General features: G+C 42.1%; 3 protein-coding genes across 6 annotated transcripts in view; all 3 read right to left on the bottom strand.

The window, feature by feature from the left end:
- Nucleotides 1-625: 625 nt before the first annotated feature.
- Nucleotides 626-7,869, bottom strand: fcer1g (Fc epsilon receptor IgFc epsilon receptor Ig). Its single transcript, XM_069722811.1, has 5 exons — nucleotides 7,528-7,869; nucleotides 3,599-3,690; nucleotides 2,927-2,971; nucleotides 1,521-1,544; nucleotides 626-1,395 (listed from the first exon to the last, which is right to left on the bottom strand). Exons 1-5 carry the CDS (start codon nucleotides 7,592-7,594, stop codon nucleotides 1,342-1,344), a joined length of 282 nt encoding a protein of 93 aa, XP_069578912.1. The 5' UTR covers nucleotides 7,595-7,869; the 3' UTR covers nucleotides 626-1,341.
- Nucleotides 7,870-7,966: 97 nt separating this feature from the next.
- ndufs2 (NADH:ubiquinone oxidoreductase core subunit S2) lies at nucleotides 7,967-15,219 on the bottom strand. The gene is made up of 14 exons (XM_069722810.1): nucleotides 15,082-15,219; nucleotides 14,631-14,734; nucleotides 14,003-14,193; nucleotides 13,489-13,609; nucleotides 12,884-12,996; nucleotides 12,077-12,151; nucleotides 11,701-11,778; nucleotides 11,502-11,587; nucleotides 11,254-11,373; nucleotides 9,565-9,694; nucleotides 9,109-9,204; nucleotides 8,772-8,855; nucleotides 8,319-8,376; nucleotides 7,967-8,199 (listed from the first exon to the last, which is right to left on the bottom strand). The coding sequence occupies exons 1-14, from the start codon at nucleotides 15,186-15,188 to the stop codon at nucleotides 8,162-8,164; spliced, it is 1,401 nt and encodes a 466-aa protein (XP_069578911.1). The 5' UTR covers nucleotides 15,189-15,219; the 3' UTR covers nucleotides 7,967-8,161.
- A 753-nt stretch (nucleotides 15,220-15,972) lies between these two features.
- The window catches only part of kirrel1a (kirre like nephrin family adhesion molecule 1a), a 31,669-nt gene continuing 27,219 nt past the window's right edge, over nucleotides 15,973-20,422 (bottom strand). For all 4 annotated transcript variants that reach the window (XM_069722807.1, XM_069722806.1, XM_069722809.1 and 1 more), the window contains exon 15: nucleotides 15,973-18,664. In XM_069722807.1, coding sequence (XP_069578908.1) covers nucleotides 17,966-18,664 — 699 coding nt within the window. In that variant the 3' untranslated portion in view covers nucleotides 15,973-17,965. The remainder of the gene's footprint in view (nucleotides 18,665-20,422) is intronic.

Raw genomic sequence — 20,422 nt, 5'->3', positions numbered from 1 at the left:
ATAAGCCACAAACACATGCAGAGGCGCGCGCACAAACTTGCGCCAAAAGTCACCTTTCCGGTTTGGTTGAGGCAACATGACAGTTATTTTCTCGTCTTTACTTGCTCTGCTCAGAGGAGAGGCAGGCACGAAGAAGCCGTTTGAACACTGGATATTGAACATGATACTACAAGGCGCCTCCTCCCTTATGAGGAAAACAAAATAATTTTTTTAATTTGAACAAGGTCATCAGAAACAATCAGCACTATCTTTTCATCATCTAAAAAAGTACATTTAGTCCCAAAATGTTGTCGTGTTAATCACATATATCACGGTAATGGAGATTATCTTTAACCACCTTCGACTAATAGACCACCATATCCTCCATCGTTGTTCTATATTTTTTTGCCATTTGAAACTAAAAGTGCCACAGATGTCAAACCACTTCCAGGAAATGGTTGGTTTTTTTTCTCATTCGTTTTGTGTACCTTAACGCAACAACCTTGGTGTAGGAAATAAAAGTACTTTGTAAACTGCAATTCAAAGAGAGGCAGAGTCATTTAACACACGCAGGAAACATTTAATAGGCTTTATATGTACATGCAACAGCTCCGTAGCTTCTACAGGCTGCAGCTTACAGACAAAATAACTTGTGTGTTCTGTGAACGCAGACAGGTGAGGACAACACCAAAGACACCGCCACCGCCACCCTGTGGCGTTTAGGAAACACTACTCAGTAACTTTAAAGGATGTTGGATTCGTTTTGATTTTCCGATCACCATCATCATCTGCCATTTTCCCCTGAAATACTTTGGAAAAAAACGATGTCATTCATCCTTATTTTTGTTGTTGTTGCTCTGAAACAAACAGGAGGATTTAAACATACGCAGGAAATAAAACCACACGCTGTGTCACATGTTTACGCAAGTACACATAAATGGATGTATTTCAAAGAGGAAGCGAGTTGAGTGCTGTCCGTAGCAGGAGGATGGGACGGTTCGGCATTCCAATAAATATAAAACAAAAGAAAAAAAAATCTGCCTATTCTTTATTTATAAGTATTACGATATAAAATCTCTGAAACATTATCAAAATATGTTTGCATTTTACCTAAATATGTGCAACAGAGCGGTGGATCTATCTTCTACAACATGGGCAGAGCATTTCTGAGAATTCAGCTCAACTTCTCTGTTTCCACCATAACCCTTCTAAACTTTCTGTAGATCCTACAAAAGGGAAATAAACACGGGTGTACAAAACCTTATATACTCTCAAAATCGAAGCAGAGAACGATATGCAATATTTAAATACAAATTTTTTAAAAAAATAGGTGTTTAGAAGAAAACTTTGGCCTTTCACTCATCACTTCTTCAAGCCAATCGTCTCATACGTGTCCTTGGCGTGAGGAGTCAAACCCTGAGGGGAGGACAAAGAGGGAGGAGATCAGAAAGTGCCCACTGTAAAATCATAAATAGTAATTTAACATTCACAAATCTGCTGCCGTTTGTTTTCTCTTCATCACACGCGGCGCAAAAACTCACCGTGTATATGCCCTCTTCGACACTCTGACGGGGGAAGACGAGAGCAACATTAGACACAGTATCATTGTGAGAAAAAAAAAAAATCAAAATGCACACGTTGTGAGTTAAATGACAATAAAAGACTTCCAATCTCTTGAGGTAATTGGTTCGCTACATGAGAAATGTTGCAAACCAGGAAGCCACGCCAGGCGCAGAGTCTCGCAGCGGCTTGGGCTGCGTGCGGTTTGCAGCTGGTAATACGAAATTAACAAAAAGATGTACGAGTTGTAAGTCTGCTTTTCCAAAGACGTGATGATTAAACACGAAAGTTGGTGCGAAAGCTGACGTTAATATATCTTATTAAAAAAAAAAAAATCGTAAGAATTCCACGCGTGTAATGTCATTCAATCGGCCAATCAAACGGACGCTCCAGCAATTTAGTGTTGCAGTGTCCTATTTGGTAAACGTGCAAAAGACAAACTCAAAAAGAATGATTAAGGTGAATATATCAGAGGCTGAGATATATTTATTTTTTTAGTTCCTAGTGGGTCCAAAAACATGAATTCCTGCTTTTCCCATCACACAGCCATTTTTTTTCTCCCCTGACTGGTAAACATCCACTTCTTTTAGTTCAATAAAAAAATGTCTCCAAACCGAAACAGAGCTTCCTCAGCTTCAAGAGATGTTACTCAATTTCTTTAACTCAACAAAGCTGAGTAGCATTCTGCTCTGAACTGCAAGATTGGCACAGTGTCGCTTTAACGTCATATCAGATCAAATATAGCACACATGAACATATTCTCATGTTCTTCTTGAGAGAATTAAAGCAGCATGAATCTGTTCTAAATTTCCCCCTTACCATTGTTTTTAATATAATGCACAGTACCGAATGCAAGAGCCTCATCTCAATTACAAACTATTGCTAGCTCGCTGCTAACCAACTAAGGGAAAACTATATCTAATAGAAATCTCCTATTTGAGATGAGTCTGTTAGTTTTTGCTGAAGGTTTTACACAATGTACAGCGAGGCCTCTGATTGGTTTGTGGTGAGTCAGCTGGAGGGTCTTACAGCTTCCTGTTGGTCTCAGTTAAGAATCTAAACTTTCTTTAGAACAAATGTTCTAATCTTCAACAACGGTTGAACTCGACACGCAAAGAGCCGCAGAAAAAAGAAAAAAGAACGAAAAGACAGTAGGTGTTAGTGGGTGTGGTCCGTACTACTTCTATTCTCAGACTTCACAGGATTGACCTAACCGGGTTATTTTTGCCTCTGGCCGAGCTCGTTGGTTGACTGAAATGCCACTCTGTGCTGCGGTGTTTTATTTGCTCTCCACATGTGGTTTGAGAAACGTGCCGTGTGTTTCTGCTTCTTCTTCTTTCTTTTTTTTTTAATTACGTAGGAGTTGTGTGAACGCAGTCATTCTTACCTGTTTTGGCTTTTCTTTCTTGTTAGCCTCTCGAGCATTGCAGATCTGTAGAAGACACACATCAGGCCAACGTTACCATCTATTTGTAGTTGTATTATTATATTATTTTCATATCATGTCCATTCAGTTTACTGGCCATAAGAATGTTGATATGGAAGAGCTTTTATTTCAGCAGCAAAAAAAAAAAAAAAATTATTTCAAAGTTAATCATCAGTTTACCCTAAAATATTATAATTTATTTCTTATTGTATAACTTCTGTTCTATTATCGCCTTAATTTGAGTTGACTACACCGCGCCCGTGTGGGTCATTCTGGTTTTACTCACACGGGATGATAACTATCAGGCACTCTGCACAATTGAAAAGCTCTAAATCCAAAGTCATGACTGACGTCAGTACACCAGTATTTAGTAGTACTTACGTCAGTAGAAACATTTTTAAGGCTTTCACACGATCTGTTGTCCCTCGAGAACGTTCGCCGTGCTTTATTTTGCCGATGACACCCTATTTTACACTCGCACTCGGACAACGCACCGCGACTGTTTAAGCTCGGCCATTGCTTCCTTTAATAGATGATTGCATTCTTGCATTGTCCATCAATTATCACATACAGTCCAGGCGTTTATGAAAAGTTACATTTGTAGGCATCGTGTAGGCTTCCGCAAAGACATACCCTGAGTCTGCAGTAGAGCATGGTCAGGATGACGCCGTACAAAAACAGGATGCCGTCCAGCACGTAGCAGATCTGCGGCTCGTTGAGAGCAGCTGAGGAATCACAGGGGAAGAGTTTGGTTGCAGCAAAACCGTGAGAGCAGCTCATCGTTACAACTATCAAATGATTACATGCAACGGATTATTGGCAGAGGGCTTCCATGTCAACCGTCGCTTCATGTATTTCACAAAACAGTTTTAGGAAACGGAGCTCACACATCATTTGAGATTGAGAAACAAACAGCGACAGCAAGAAACTGCAGGGTACAAACTGAACTGGAAAAGGCTTTAAATGGGTTTGTGTTTTAAATATTAACAGAAATAACGTGGGGAAATTACAGGTGGAAAATAAAGAGGAAATGATCACAGGTAATTTAGTCATCGGCAAGACTGATTTTATCTGAGCACTAAAATTGCAACCTATGTCTCTTTTTTATAATATGTTCATAAACACAACCATACAGTCAGCAAAATAAGTGATGATCCTGCTGCTCGATTAAAAAAAGTCAAACGAATTCCTCCTGACGCCGTGTTTGATCAGTGTCCCTCATCATTTAATCAACTTCTCAAAGAATCCTCATTTACAAAATGTGAGTAAACAACAGAACCATCCTCAGACCTGTGGTTTTATAAACTTAGTTAGAATTTAAGCTGCAGTGACCAACAATCATTTCCTCCTGCGCAGCAAGCAAAGTGTAACCGAGGTGCAAAATTGTAATAAAGTACATGTTCTTTCTAGACATATACTTTTCAAAAAGCCTGCAGAAAATGACTTTAATGATTGAGAACGTCTTCTGTACAAGAACGCGTCATTTGTGAAGCTGCAATGAAAACTATTTGACTCCGTCTTCATTTTTATTATCGATGATAATGAAGTACTCGTGCATAAAAAAAACCCATTGTGACTCAGTATTTCATGAAATGTATACGTATCATGGCAATATTTTAATGACCATTCATGTAAAATGTATTATTTTATTTAAAAAAATCTATTATTATTTTCTAACGTGTCTTTTTGCTGTGTTCCTCCTCGTAGTGTAATTATACACTGTAGTGATAATTGTCTTCTGTTCAGTGTTGACTCTTCCTGTTATGTGATTACATCACTTCAGGCACTTCCTTTAAAAAAACACACAGCCAGTGTAAGCGGCAAAGTATTTCTGAAAAATAAAGGCCGTCCATTGCAGAATAATGTCAAAAACATAAGTCCTGCCTCACAAAACCGAGAACAACTACTGGCCAATCAGAGTTTTCACTGCTGTAGGTTGGACGTCCCTAAATGTATTTTAATTCAAAGTAAAAAATAAAAAAAAAAATTAAATTTAAAAAAATGAGATAATGGAAACTATGAAGGTTGAAATACTTGACCTGAATTTGTCTTTAAATGATTAAAACCAGAACAATCACAAACTTTTTGGCACAGTTTAGGATTATTTTATAACAGTTTAGCCAGTATATCTTAAATGTGTTTTATGAATAAATTCACAGTTGCATTTAATTAAACATTTTTCTTTTTTTAATAATTACAATCAATGACTAAAAAGTATTCCTGTAAACTCCACAATCTTGTTTTGGTTTTTTTAAGGGTTTTTGTAACCAACCACATCGATTTTTAAAGCTCAACTGATCCAAAAGTACAAATGACGTACTAAATATATCTAAATTAATACAAATACTTATTTTGTTACTTTTAGAAAAAAGAACTATGACAACTTCACTCTCTAGAAACCCCCCCCCCCCGAATACAAATGCAATTTTGTATTCTCTCCTTCCTCCCAACTTTCTTTACCCTCCATCACGAATTCAAGGAAATGAATCACTTCTCTAAAATGTATGACCACATGATGGTTCTCCACTCAGTTGCTCAATTCCAGATACGGCCTCCATTTTAAAATGACAGTAAGATTACATCTGGGACTGTTTTGGATCGTGGCTGGTGGACAGGAGGACAGATGTCCAAGCAGACACATTGGGTTTCGATGGCTCTCATCAGATGTACATGTTAAAAGTCTTGCATGTGAGCCTGTGAGTTGTGGTGCGTTATCCGAGATGACATCTTTGGTTTCCGCAAGTCACGCGCAGTGGGGGTTCAAAGGAAACGGCAAACACTGGAAGCCATTTAACATGTCTAATATTAATGTGTGACCACTAAGTGAGCATGTCTTCACTGTACTCGATGCCTTCAGGAGGTTTTTTTTCTTCACGTAAAAACATGTTTATCTCAGCAGTACGCAGCAGCAACATTAGTGATTAGAAACGATCATCTTTGTTGGGCGTTACGACAGACAAAACAGAGCAGAGCAGGGCAGGCGAGAGCTCAAAAATGAAATCTTTCTCTCTTAGATTTTCACACCCCAGTTGGCCACAAAGTGCCATCAGGCCACAGATACATAGGACATTTTGGTTTGAAGTTTAACTGAAATATTTCGGGTGCAGCAGCTCTTAAAACACTTGATAAACCCGTTTCACTTCCTGAAACACACAAAAGTAGACTACCAATTGAAAATCTTTAGAGAAACGAGTAAATGTGATTTTCATTACTGACTGCCGTCTGTTGATTATTCAATTATTTAAGGTGCAGCCATTCAAAAGTGGGTTTTTATCTTACAGTTGAATGTTTGAGCTATACGGTGTAAACGCTGTTTTTACTTCCATCTGCTAAAGAAGGAATGTTTTTCTGTGCGTGCTGAAAATCAAATTTGAAGGGACAGGCCTATGAGCGGGATCTGTGACATCACAAATTATTGGGAAGCCAATCCTGATCCAATTCAACTTACAAAAGCATGACGTGGAAACTGAAAATCTCCCCGGTATACACCCTGAATTAAATTCACAGTGAATTATGAGACATTTTGTATCCAGCGGGTAAAATTAAGAAATTAAATACATTTGCATATTTATCAATTCTAGAATTTTAATGATTTTTTTTTTAAAAGATACAAGATTTTTGTGGAAAACCATATCAGATACAAATTCGTATTTAAAGTAAATCAAATAGTAAATGATCAAATATTGAAAATGGCCTTTTTTTTATGTCTCAATCCACATGCCTACATATTTTAGTAAATATGATGCGAGACAAAGAAAAGCCGAAAGCGTCTGAAAAATAACACCCGTAAATTTTTTAAATTTGTGCTGAAAAAACTATGACTTTATCAAAATAACAAATGACAAATTCATTATCAGCTTTGTATTCATGTGTTCCCCCACTAAAGGCTTTCTCGGTCCCAACTGACTATTTTAAAAAGTTTTTTACTGTACATATCTCAACTTGTGTTGAAATAAAAGTTTAGAAATTAGTTTATTTCGTCAGGTTACTTGATTTAATTATAATATATCCAATATAGTTTGGAGGCAGCTGAACTACTGTGTCAGAGGAAGAGTGTGCACAAAAACGAGAAAAAAAAGAAAAAAGAAAATGCCCACCAACATCCGTGTCTCTCGGCCCAAGTAACGAGAATCAACAGGGTCAGTTTTCTTTTCACAGGAACTCGATGTGGTGAAAACAGATCTGCTGCCAATGCTAAGCCAAATGAGGCCAAACGTCAGAAAGAACTCACTGTTCTTAATAAAAAAAATGTACCAGTCCGCTGAACATGAAGTTGTAGGTTTTAAAAATTACAGTCATTTTCTACATAGCAGAAAAGTGTTTAATCTACTTCATCTCATAAAAAGTCTGTTATCTTCACCCTGGTTAACCAACACGGCTTCACTTCAGTCATCATGTAACTCGATTCGGGTTTTTTTTTTTTTTTTTTTTTCTATCTGAACAGTTTTATCGGGAGGTTTTTTTTCTCACCAACTAAAAAGTCATCATCATCATGAGGTCCTTGGACATCGAACCGAACAGATATAAAAACATTTACATTCCAGCTGCTTGTCAGGACTCACCAGCCCTCCCGAAACTCATCCACAGAGGAACGGCCAGGAGCAGCAGCTTCCTTCCCGGTGCGGTCATGGTATCTAGAACACGGGCTCCACGCGGACGACTGGGATCCTTTCAGCAGCCAGAGAACACGACGACTCGATGGTGCTTTTTCTCTGCTTTCTGGTGAACACTCGGGTATTGCATACCTCACGGCTCAGAGGGGAAGTTGTGGTCTCAGCTCTAAGTCCACTTGCCTGAGATGTCATCAGACCACTCCCCCTTTTTAACACCAAACCAGAGGGAAAAAACACACCAGCGAGGCCCACGTCTCTGCCGTCATGTTTACTGCTTGGTTCCTCAACATTTCAGACGGCTCGAGGAAACGGTGCGTTTGAAAACGATCGCGTTTTAGATTATGAAATCGGAAGAAAAAAAAAAAAAATACGAGTGGCTAATTCACTGTTGAGTCATAAAATATTTATTAGGTTTATTTGAGCATTGTACATGAGGGCTTATAAGTGGAGTCATCTGTCAAAAACCTAACTACAGCAAACAGAGAACAGGAAGAACACCTGTCTAATAGACGCGTGACAAAGAGTGAATTCTCCTCTGCGGGAGGTGGAAGGGGATGGGGGGGGGGGGTGAAGCAGCTTCACGTTAACGGTCAACCTCGCCAAACACGATGTCCTGTGTACCTGTGAGGAGAAGAAGAAGAAGGAGAAGGAGAAGGAGAAGGAGAAGGAGAAGTGACGACTCGTTGTGATGCAACATCAGCCCACTTCTGCATTTGTAAAAATAATCATCTCATCCTTACCGATGATGGCAACCACATCTGCCAACATATGTCCTTTGGCCATTTTATCCAGACCGGCCTGGAAACAAGCAGACAGTTATTACCATTCAGATGAAGAGGAGAGCAGCCGTGGGAAAGTTCATTTTCATAACTCGTGAGAGCGTAGCCTCAAGTTAATGCACCAACTACTCTAATAGTTTGTTTATGCAACTTTAAAGCCATTTTCTAGCCTTGTACAGCCAAATTCTAATGACTATGTTAAACTGCAGTTCGTGTTGCCACGAGCGACGAGACGAGCAGGAAGGAGGGAGACCACAGCTTCTGTGTGTGCTTTTCAAATGGCTCTGTGATACTTTATAAAATGGAGCTAATGAAGTCAAAGGAGCCTTAAGGACGAGCCTTTAAACGGGCTGAATAATTGATACCCGGTGTGTTTAATATTTCACAGCGGCTTGTGAAGTTTTAAGTGCGCACCAAGTGAGCGAATCCAGGAGCTTTGATCTTGCAGCGATAGGGTCTGCTGGAGCCGTCTGACACCAAATAAACACCAAACTCTCCCTGCGAGCAACAAACAGAGGGACACGCACACAGATATACACTTCAGTAAGCATATTACATCACCACAAGCATCTGAGGGCGAACAAAGGCCCGATTAATTGAGACTCAAAAGACTTTATGGACACTGCGAGTCCAGAGAGTCGCACGCTGAATATAAGCGGATCATCTGCAGGTTATTGTATTTTTTTAGGGTGAATCAGAGGAAAAACGACAAAGAGGCGGATGTATACAGAAGAGTTACGAGTGGTCTCACCTTGGGCGCCTCGACAGCGGTGTACGTGGCCCCTGGAGGGACCTGGTAGCCCTCTGTGTACAGTTTAAAGTGGTGGATCAGAGACTCCATGGACATCTAGCAACAAGAGCATGCGATAAAAAAATTAAAAATAAATAATAATGTCACAGGTAGAAGTTTACTGAAAAAGACGCATACAAGTGTGAGAGGAAGCTGCACGCGTTGAGAGAGATGTTAAATTGCAGCACAGAGTTGAAACACTGAGGGGGAGGTAGAGGTGATCGGAGGCCTCGAGGGCCGACGAATTTAAATTGAATTTCACAGCGGAACTGGCCTCGTTCTGCAGAAGCGGTGGCGAGAAGAGAAATTAGTGACGCGCGAGAAATTTAATTAACGCGGCGAAGTAATAAAAGTTCCAGCATTTCCAAGATCACCAAGGCTGCGGGCGTCGGACTAAAGTCCTCCACTCGACCTCACCTTCATCTCAGACCTCTTGGGCGGGGCCACCTTGGCGTCGTCCACCTTTATCTCTCCCTCTGGCATCTTGTTGAGCGCCTGGAGCATGATCCTCAGGGACTGCCTCATCTCCTCCACCCTGCACAGATACCTGCGCGCGCACACACACACACACACACACACACACACACACACACACACACACACACACACACACACACACAGATGATCTGGTGCTCATCTTTTACATATGATGATATGGATGATTATAATTTGGTGGCGACAGCTGCACTGATTAAAACCGGAGTGCGTTTGTTCCATCGAAACAGAGAACTGAGAAAGCCAGCAGAGCTTTTCTGTATCGTCACAGCTTCACTCATTCTGCAAAAAAGGACAGCAGCGGTGCGGGAGACAGGAAATAGGCCAGACTTGCGAGTTCTGTCCTTAAACAGATGAGGTCGCGTCTTTTCTCTGAACCGGTGACGTGCTCGGGCCCGCTGCCTCGGTCAAAGTCCGCCTTCCGCAGCGTCACGCTCACGGCGTGGAAACCAGGACTCCTTTAAAGCACGCTTGGTCATGAAACCCTTTCCAGTAAACACAGTAGTAGACCAAATGTTCGGGGTTCGACTGACGTGGCATATTTTGACATGCCGTTGATCTGACGCAGCTCTTATGAAACGGCAATAGCAAACCATACAACGCTAATTGAATGTGAAATATCTTACTGTTCACAAGAGGGTCGTCCAAATGTCGTATTTGCTACATAGTGAAACAGGAGGGGAAAGGAGAGGACTTGAAATGTGCTGAATAAAATTCACATCGAACATAAAATGACCAAATATACTTTAAACTGACTTCTAGCCGTCAAAGAACATCTGAGAATATTTCTAATTCAGAGCAGGGATAGGTCATGATTTTCAAATAAACATATATCATTAACAAAAAAACAAGAAAACAAAAAAAATCATGCAACTACTGTCTTGTCTTTAAAAGATACACACATTTCCCGTTTTTAACCAGCGGCTGATAACACTACCGCTGCTGCCAGAAGGTGGTGGTAACGCAGCGAAAGGTTTTCTGCCGTCGGCCATGAAACAACCGAAGAAGAGCACGACGTTACCGGCTGTCAGGAGACGGCGTTTGGCGCTCTGAGATTAGATGCTGCAGTAGCGGCAACGAAAACGTGGAAAAACAACAACAACAACAAAAAAGACATACGTGTGGAGGAAGCTTCCATGTGGAGCTTTTGCTTAACTGAGCTTCAGGGCAAACTCTGCCAGGTAAACCGAGCACATCACAATTCTACCAACGGGTATCACGGTCATCAGAGAGAAGCTCTGAGCAGACGGTCCAGATGTGCAGATCGAACAAAAGCCCCCGGCTAAAAGGTGAAGCCGCTTCTCAAACGGCTTTGCTCGAAGCAGAGGGTTTGAAGGCGTGTTGAAGCCGAGTTCATGGTGTGACGCGTATCTCTCTCTTCGCTCTCTCTTTGCGTGTGCTCTTCCAATAATAGATCAAATACTTCCCAGTGTCCTGCTCTCACAAATCAAGATATATATTCTCCGTCCTACCGTCTTATTGTATCGAAATCTACATGAAAGGACGAAGTTGCGGCACAAACGTGTTGACGAGGGGATCCTAATTTGAGACAGAAACGGGCAGGAAATGGAAGGGAAGTCACAGTTCAATAAGACAAAAATCATCTTTTACCGGTCGTAGCAGTCTCCTTTGCTTCCAATAGGAACGTCGAACTCCACCTCATCGTACTTGTCGTAGGGCTGAGACTTCCTCAGGTCCCACTTGATGCCCGACCCTCGCAGCATCACTCCACTGGTGCGGGGATGAGCAGACAAGGTGACACGCGTCAGAACGCAAGCTGAATATCGCACAGACGTCAAAAGCCTCATCCGGTGTCATTTCTACACTCGAGGGCTGTCTACGCTTTCATTCGTGGTCACCTGAAACCGTAGTTGAGGGCCTCCTCGGAGGTGACCACCCCGATGTCGACGGTGCGATTCTTCCAGATACGATTGTTGGTCAACATCTGCGGACGGGAAAACAAAAGTTTCTGGACGTTTCTCCACCACACGGAATCGTGCCCCGTCAAGTGTTTTAGGGTTTGAGGAGATTGTAAAGAGCATTTCTGAAGTCACTCACCTCTTCTACTTCATCGATTCGGATGGAGAAGTTCTTGCACCACTCGTAGATGTCATCCATGAGGCCGAGGGGCATATCCTGGAGCACAGTTTATCAGTGTTGGTCATTTATATTACCAGGTGATCCATATTTTTCATACACGTGATATGCTTTAGTTAACTACATGTTTACTAACAATAAAAAAAAAAAATTTAAAAACTCAAATTGCCTGATTTTGAGTTACAGGACTGCGTGTGTTTTATCGTCTCCTTGATTGTGTTCTTTAAAGTTTTTGTTTTGAAACACGCTTGAATCCCTGACGACAGACCGGAGGAAACCTGAGCACATTCGACTGTGAGTGAAGAAATCAAACCAAACGCCGAGTCCGTTCTCCCACCTGATGAACGCCACCCGGCCGGACGTATGCGGCGTGCATTCTGGCTCCAGACACTCGCTCGTAAAACTCAAACATCTGGGAGGAAACAAGAGTCAGACGCAAAAATTATACTCGGTACTTTCCGCGTTTTACATTTTGTATTGAAGAACTAAATAATGCGACTCTGTCTAGAACGTGAAGAGCATCTTCAGAAAACGCCGACAAGACACTTTTGATTTGAGTTTCATGTACTTGTTGTGTGATGCTTCTAAGATCACCTGCAAACCTCAAACAAACAGTGAATCTTATGGAACCATGCTGTCCAAGAAAGAGTCAATTTGTATGGGACACTGATTGACTGCCTGTCCGGTTACCATCAATACAATTTAATGTGTTAGCAGTTTTAAAATTAAAATAAATACCGCTGGTATGTGTGGATCTGCAATTTTGCCACGGACCTGAAGCTGGAGCAGAGAGCGCGCATCAAAGTTTTAGGGAACGGAAAGAAGTCCCAGGGAGTCCAATCCCTTTGAATAACGGGTGGCGGGGACGAAGTCTCGGTGGACAACCGCGGAACCATCAAAGAAAAACCCCGCCTGGTTGCGCGTCCGACCCGACGCGCCTTCCTCAGTGATGTTCTGCTCGTCTTGAAATTTTAAAACTGCTCAAAACACCTCGATGAGGTCGCCGGTTCATCGCCGTACACTTTCTGAAGCACGTCGAGGGGGTCTCCATTGCTAATTTCCCAACTTTGACACGGAATTTTGGGGGGGAGGGGAAAGACGACGACGACATAAAAAGCGTGAGCGTGACGTCGTGTCCTCTCACCTTCTCTCTCTCCTCAAACATCCAAAAGAAGGGTGTCATGGCGCCGATGTCGAGGGCGTGTGTGGTGATGGCCATGATGTGGTTCAGGATGCGAGTCAGCTCTCCATACAGCACTGTGAACGCAACACAGAGCACATCCAACCATTCAGAGCTGAAACCAGTATTCACTTTAACAATTAGTCCGGTGATGAAAAAAAAAAAAACCCGACTGCATTGATTATTGATAAATAGTTTCAAGTGATTTCCTTGAGCGAACTGAGAAGATTAGACGACTTCCGGCCGCTCGCGCAGATGTTTTTCATTGGATTTGGACTCTGCGAGACAATTATGTGTCGCCTTGCATCCTGGGAAATTTAAATTCACATCTTTTTCTACTTTTTGTTATGTGATGGACCGAACAGTGGATCTAGTCATCTGCAGATTTGTTGATAATAAAAGTAATTTTAATTTACATTCACGGCTACAACACAGCTGAGCTGTTGGCGTACAGAGGGAACCCCAGCAAACGTATATCAAGTTCACTCTTGAAAAAGCACCTTTGACATTTGAAACCATCTGATTTCAGACCACAGGCCTCTTCATATCTGACCATTTCTATTCATCACCTCTGATCCACTCTGCGCGAAGCGGAGCTTTGATGTTGAGCAGCTTCTCCACAGCCAGAGAGTAGGCCTGCTCGTTACACATCATGGAAACGTAGTCCAGACGGTCAAAGTAGGGCAGGGCCTGAAACAGAAGAAGAAGAAGAACTTTGACGAATCAATTCAGGTGACGTCAGCATTTTCATTTTGCTATTTCCAAAGAGACTGGCGGCGGTCCGGGTGGGAAAGATGCTGCTCTTGCAGCATCTAGATGTTAGGTTAGATGCAGGTCCATCAGTCTCAGGCAATCTTTACTGTAATCAACAGTATGTTGTCCAAAAACAATATGAAAGGTCATTATGCAATAAACTGCATAGCAATTTAGTGCTCTGTTGTTTAGGTACGCCACAACTGCTCTGTGATCTAGAGCACCGCTACGCTTGCGTGGACACAAGACAATTTAACCATTTCTCCGACGGCCGTAAGTTCGAGGCCGGAGAAACCTCATTTGCACAACGTTTTGCAGCCGCTTCAGTACCTGCAGATACGTCTTGTACTCGATTAGCTTCTCGGTGCCGCGATGCAGCAGGCCGATGTGTGGGTCACATTTCTTGACAGACTCTCCGCTGAGCTCCAACACCAGTCGCAGCACGCCGTGGGCCGCCGGATGCTGCGGGCCAAAGTTAATCGTCAGGTTGGCCACATCCTTCTCTGCGGGAGGATCTTTGTCTGAAGGAGGCAGGAAAAAAAACCAAAACCAAAAACACAGGAAAAGAAATTGTTTAGATTCGGGGACAAGAAAAAACTGGGTGTAATTTTAAATTAGATTTTTCTAATCCAAATGAGCTGTATTCATGGTTTGGTTTGTAACAATGTGAAGACTTAATGTTTTTTTGTTTTTCTTTTCTTCATACCAATAACCGTAATGTTAGAAGAAGAGATGTAATGAATTGTCAAAACACCGGTGTCTTAAATCTCTTACACTGAAATTAAAAATGTCTATCCTTCTGTCCCAGACCAAGTCTGACGCGCTCAAAATGCAAAATTTACATTTACCTTTTGATTTAAACACAAAAATTATCCATCAGTAGAGAATAGCTGTCTTTTTTTTAAATTATTATTATTACTATCCGTGTTAAAAGTGTGATTATTCGTGCGGATGATACCGTTCCACGGAGGCGGTGTCCATTTCTCATTAACGGCAGTCGGGTACATCACCGCCCCGGCGTACTGCTCCGTCCACTCCACGTCGGGCTGCCATTGTTTCTGCCTGTTCAAAAAAAAAAAAAGAAAAAGAAAAGCAGCAGGTATAAATCTTAACATGGGATAAGCTGGCTGTCGTGAGATTTACAGCCCGAGCAGATCATCGCCAGGACCGACAGATTACGTATCAACACACGAAGGACCGAGGAGCTATTTCAAGGAGCTCTGAGCTGATTAAATGAACATTAATTTGTTTTTTAAAATCAAATCCTTTCCTTAGTGAACCTTTTGCATGAAAGAGTATTTACACTATTTACTAAACCTCGGCATCACTGTAGCTTCATTTACGGCCTATTTACCAATAAGTAAGACAGTTTTGTTTATAATTTTTTTTTAAATTTTTGTTATAATTACCTGTTCTGCAGGAGCGTACAGCCAGGGCTCAGCAAATTAGTGTTTAATATTATTTTTGTTGAAGGACGTCCTAGTTTGGTAAGCGACCTCAGCATCGTGGCCGCCATCTTGGCTGCCAGACAACCTCTGACCAATGACGTAAAGGCATTTCTTCCTCTGTTGTTTTAGATTCTGGTTGACAAGCCACGCGTCAGCTGCGAGTTTGCCCCCTGTCGGTCGAGAGTAGCGCACGCGTGTCACAAGATGTATACAAAATATGAATCGATGTAATAGAGCCATATTGTACAAGCTTTATATAAATAAACTGTATAAAATAATATAAATCAATAAAATATATTCGTACTTTTCATACTTCAATTTTTTTCAAAACCTAAGTATATCAGAAATTACGTTTACAAATATGTGATAAATATAGATGAATTTGTAACAAAGATGATCACCTTCATACTTGTAACTTCTAGCAGGTTAACAGCATGGCAAATAAAACCATTATAAAACATAAAAATGTTTGTGTAGATATTATAAGCATTTTCATCAAAGAAAGAAGCCATACTTTTATTTTTAAAAGTCCTTGTGCTCATATACCTGATAACAGTTTTTATTGTGATACAGTGATTTGGCACTATATAAATAAAATTGAATTGAATTGAATTGCTTAATATTTGTAGCCTGTGCTGTGCTTTTTGCCGTGGGTAACTGAGAAAAATCAATCGGAATGTGTGACATTGAAGATATATTTAAGAATATATTTTTTTAATAAACCCTATACTGCTGTGAGTAAGCGTATTTTACACATTTAAAATTGGGTCTCCATTTACCCAGAATTTGGGCTCCAACAGCAACAGGATGTGTATTGAAATACCCATCTGCTTAAAAATGACAAACTCCGCATTATATAAAAAACAGTGCTTTTATTTATGTAATACTGTGGAAAAATAATTACATACCATTTTTAAAAAATATTGGAGATAATGAAATTAAAAAATGAGAGTTTGATAACGTTCATTGTACATCTTTTGAACAGTTTTCTCTGCTACGAAGAACAGTACAATAAGATAAACATTGGATTTTCCTAAATTCAAAGACACAATAATACAGGATACAGTCCTACCAGAGGTATAAAAGTACTGTAACAGGATTGTGAGAGAAATGATATGGACATATACTGAAACACACACACACACACACACCCGCACACATAAGACACGGACATGCACACGCACACACGTAATGTATGCACACGTGCAGGCATACAATAGTCACGCGCGCACTCGGAGTCGGGCGCTGCGTGTTTACAGTATGCTGCTCATCCACACGCCGTCATTCACACATCTATACAAACACACTGTACAAATCGATGTGCGCGCCAACGCCCACACACTCCCCCCTTGATCTCTCTCTCTCTCTCTCTCTCTCTCTCTCTCTCTCTCTCTCTCTCTCTCACACACTCGCACACCCACACACTCACAGTCATACACTACTACATGTCAATATTGTGGACAAGCCTTCATTAAACCTCTCCGTACACATTCTCCTCTGGCCGTTTTTTTGTTGTTGTTTTTTTTTTTTTTTTTTTTTGGCAGACAGACAATGAGGAATGATTCAAAATGGAAATGTATGACATGTTCCCCTATAAGGCCACTCTAAACCCAACAACTGTGTTTTTCTCTCCGTCTGCACCAGGCTTGTAGTTAGGAGCTCAGAGAAAGAAAAAGAAAGGCTCCAGCCTACGAAAAGGTCTGGGAATGACTCAAGCTCCCCCTCGCCCCCGCCCCCGAGCCCGGTTTGTAAAGCAACAGTCGCCGATAGAAGGAGCTTCTACTGCATATACATGGTCTAAGGTGAAGAACAACGTGAACACTTGGCACTAGGTTTCTTTTATACACCGATAACACCCTTCTGATGGGAAACACATCCTGAATTCAGGCTCTTCTGCTGGCACAGCTCCTCACTCCGTTTCAGTGGGTTTCCCTCAGGCAAAACGCCCAAGTTATGTGCGCTCATGTTCAAACTTTTGGTCCATACATACACATTACATGATTTACATTGACAAAAATAATTCTGTAATGTTAAAAAATAGAATACAAAGCTCTAGTCTGGTGTGCAAATAAAAAGAAGACATAACACAGATATAGTTAAGGGACGTCTAAGCATGAATACTGTAGATGCAGTGCAAAATTATGACAACCCTTCCAATCCCGGCCCAGGCGACACGCACACACTCCCCCACCCTGCTTAAGCAGGCATGGTACCACTGTACAGAAGGGCATTCTGGGATACTATAATATGTGCTCTACGATCACCGAATAAGACAACCAGCAAAAACAAAATTGAAAATGGCGGCCAGAAATGACTTCCACTGGTTGAGGTTTCTTTCGATCAGCATGTACCATATTAGTCAATTTGCTTTAAGACGTTCTCTCTCATCATTTTACAATGTCAGTTCATAGCGAAGGCTATGGGCTCCAAAGATCTGCGATCTCTCGTCCTCTCTCTCTGGTTCTTGCTCTCTTTCCCAGTCTTGATTGTGACTTGCGCTGTCCGCTCTTTCAGAGCTCAGATATACAAACACATTGGGAGTGAGGGAATTCAAAACTGTGTGGAATTTCCCTTCCCTGTCTCACTAAAACTCCCTTTTAAACTCTCTTTTTTTCTTTTTTTTTTTGCTCTCTGTGTTCCCCTCCCTGTCTCACGGGCATGGTTTTCTCACGTTGTGCATGGGTGTGTGTGGGATGTTTTTTTGTATTCTGTAGTTGTGTTCGTGTTAGCGTGTTAGAACGTGTGCATGTAAATTTGTGATTGTGTGTGTTTTTAGGTGTGACACTATTTATAAGATGCTTCCTCATGCTCAGCTAAGACTGTGAGGTGGTTCTGCGTCTCCGTCTCACACGTGAGTCTGCATCCTTTGTGTGTGTCTGCTGTGGGAGTAGTCAGAGTGTTGCGAGGTGTAGGAGAAGCGAGTGGAGCTGCCGTACTTCCCCAGTCCAGTCTCTGATCCCGAAGGAGCCGGGCCGCCCGGGCCGACCCCGACCGGGACCCCGACCCCAACCCCGACCCCGACCCCGACCCCGGGGCTCCCTACCCCAGATCCCACCCCGTACATCTCGTAGGATGGGCCGGCCTCCAGAGGGGCCAGGCTAGACGGTGCAAAACCCATACGGTAGGTCTGGTAGTGCGAGGGATATCCGTAGTTGTCGTAGGCCAGCTGGGAGGTGGAGTCCAGGAGGCTGCAGTCCGTGGGGAAGTCGCTGGCTGCAGGGGCGGGGTTAGCCGGGGGCTGCTGGCTCTGGCCCCCACGGGTGAAGGTGTTGAACTGGGCGTAGCTGATGTGGGAGAGTCTGGAGGGCGGCCGGGGGTCGTAGCAGGCTTGTGGGCGGCCGGGGGAGGTGAGGGGGCCGGGGGGACCAGGGGCTCCTCCGCTGGCTGTGGCGCCCGAGCCTCCGGTGCTGCTGCTGATAGATGCTGCTCCCCCTGGTGTTCCTGCAGGGGAGCGGTAGTCCGAGTAGTGCATGGTGGAGCGGGAGGTGGGGCGGACCTCGTCGTGGGTGGAGGCACGCACATTGTAGTAGCCATTGGTGGGGTCCTGAAGCGAGAGAGAGAGAGAGCGAGAAACAACAGGAAACATAAGATGAAATGGGCGTTGAGATGACAAGTAATGAGGGTTATAATCAAGAAAAATGTCTGTACATTAGTGTCAAATTCAAAAGGGCTCCTATAATAACAGCATGTTCCTTCCTGATCCCCACAGAGGTTTTTTGTTGTTGTTGTAGAAGGTCAGAGGTCAGGGTGAACTGCACCTGCAAGCTGGTCAGCATCCAAGTCCAGATTCATTAAGATTGTGCTGTGAGGGCAGTTTGCTGCTTATTCATGACTCAGCTGTTTCGAAATGTATGCAAATCAATTTCTCCTTCATCCTTAAAATGACAACAACGCTAAAATGACATGTTTCAACTGCAGGGGGTAATCTACCAAAACTGATGAGAGCAATTTAACATTAGTGGAAAAAAAATTTGTCACCTTTCAAAAAGCTCTTTTACGTATAAATGTATATATTATTTTTTTGAGAATGTATTGATGAATGTTAAAAGTGCAGGATCCTGATCTTCAGCACTTCTCATTCAAATAAATGTTCCTGGAAAACAATTACGCAATTTGAATTTATCATTTTTTAAAAAGCATATTGTGTCCATTCTACAAACTGATCTTTAATTTGAACTATAATCCAGTGTTCACAAAGTATTGTATTTGCACTGAACACAAGACTTGTACCAATGAATGTCAATCAAACTGCAAAGTAGGAGAGCTTCTGCACAATAAACTAAACAAGAATACAATTTAAAAAAAAAAACAATATTGGTTTTAAGGGGCTGTCTCACCAACATCTGAATCTGTTTCAATTTATTTTACAGTTGTTATTATTATCATCAAAATCACACTCAAAAATCAAACATTTAAAGTAAGGTAAGGGTAATTTTTACTTGGTTTTGTCCTGTAAAATGTTAACGTGTTTTATTTTTTCCCTGTCAGCACACTACATAGCAAAAACATGCCTTAAATTAACACCTAAATTGTCGCTCAAAGCTCCACATTCCACCCCGGGAATGTCCAGCAGGGTGAATCCCTAACATGCAGGGTCGACCTCATGCTGCTGGTGAAGAAAGAATGCTCACTACCCCCACACACCCCTCCTCCCCCCACCCCACCCTCTCATTGTGTTTCACTACCCAGACTCCTCCGCCCCTCTCAAACTTTGTTTCACTGCTTTGGCGCTTGAGGCAGCGGAGAGACAGAGAGTGAAAAAAAAAAAAAAAAAAACAGTCTGGCTGAGGCTGTTGTCGGGGTGATCTAACCACCTCCTGGGGTGGATTCATGTCTGTGTTTCTTCAAAGTGATCCAAGGCAGCACTCCAGCTAGAAGGGTGGCTTGTTTGCCCTCACAAAATATTCATGGGAGGGAGGTTCAGAGGAACATTTTGGCAGCTTTACGCGTTAAAGTGCATTCATCACCTTAGCCCAGCCCCACAGTGTCAAAATGTATAAAAGATTCATGCCAGCTGGATGGGCGGAGTACGCTTGAACTTCATTTCTTCTTCAAAATATTTCTTTCTAATTGGAGTTGTTTCTTTCTGGCTTTCTTTTAAAGAGTCTACAGTGAGTGAGCGCGCTTGACAAGTAATCTGAGAAGCAAGTTTCCTCACAGCTGGACGGAGAGTGAAGGGAAGAAGAGAAAACCTAAAGAGCTCCAGCAAATACCGCATACAACACTGCTAAATATCTATGTCTTCAATACCCTACTCTAATATTCTCACAAATATTAAGTGCAACACGAACATTTAGTTTTA

The sequence above is a fragment of the Brachyistius frenatus genome, unplaced genomic scaffold, assembly GCF_029030835.1.
Source record: "Brachyistius frenatus isolate BFR_SWC_R1_liver_20210118 unplaced genomic scaffold, ASM2903083v1 Contig_305, whole genome shotgun sequence".
Classification (NCBI taxonomy): Eukaryota; Metazoa; Chordata; class Actinopteri; family Embiotocidae; genus Brachyistius; species Brachyistius frenatus.
The sequence above is the reverse complement of the archived record's forward strand: the minus strand, read 5'-3'. Positions and strand labels throughout refer to the sequence as shown.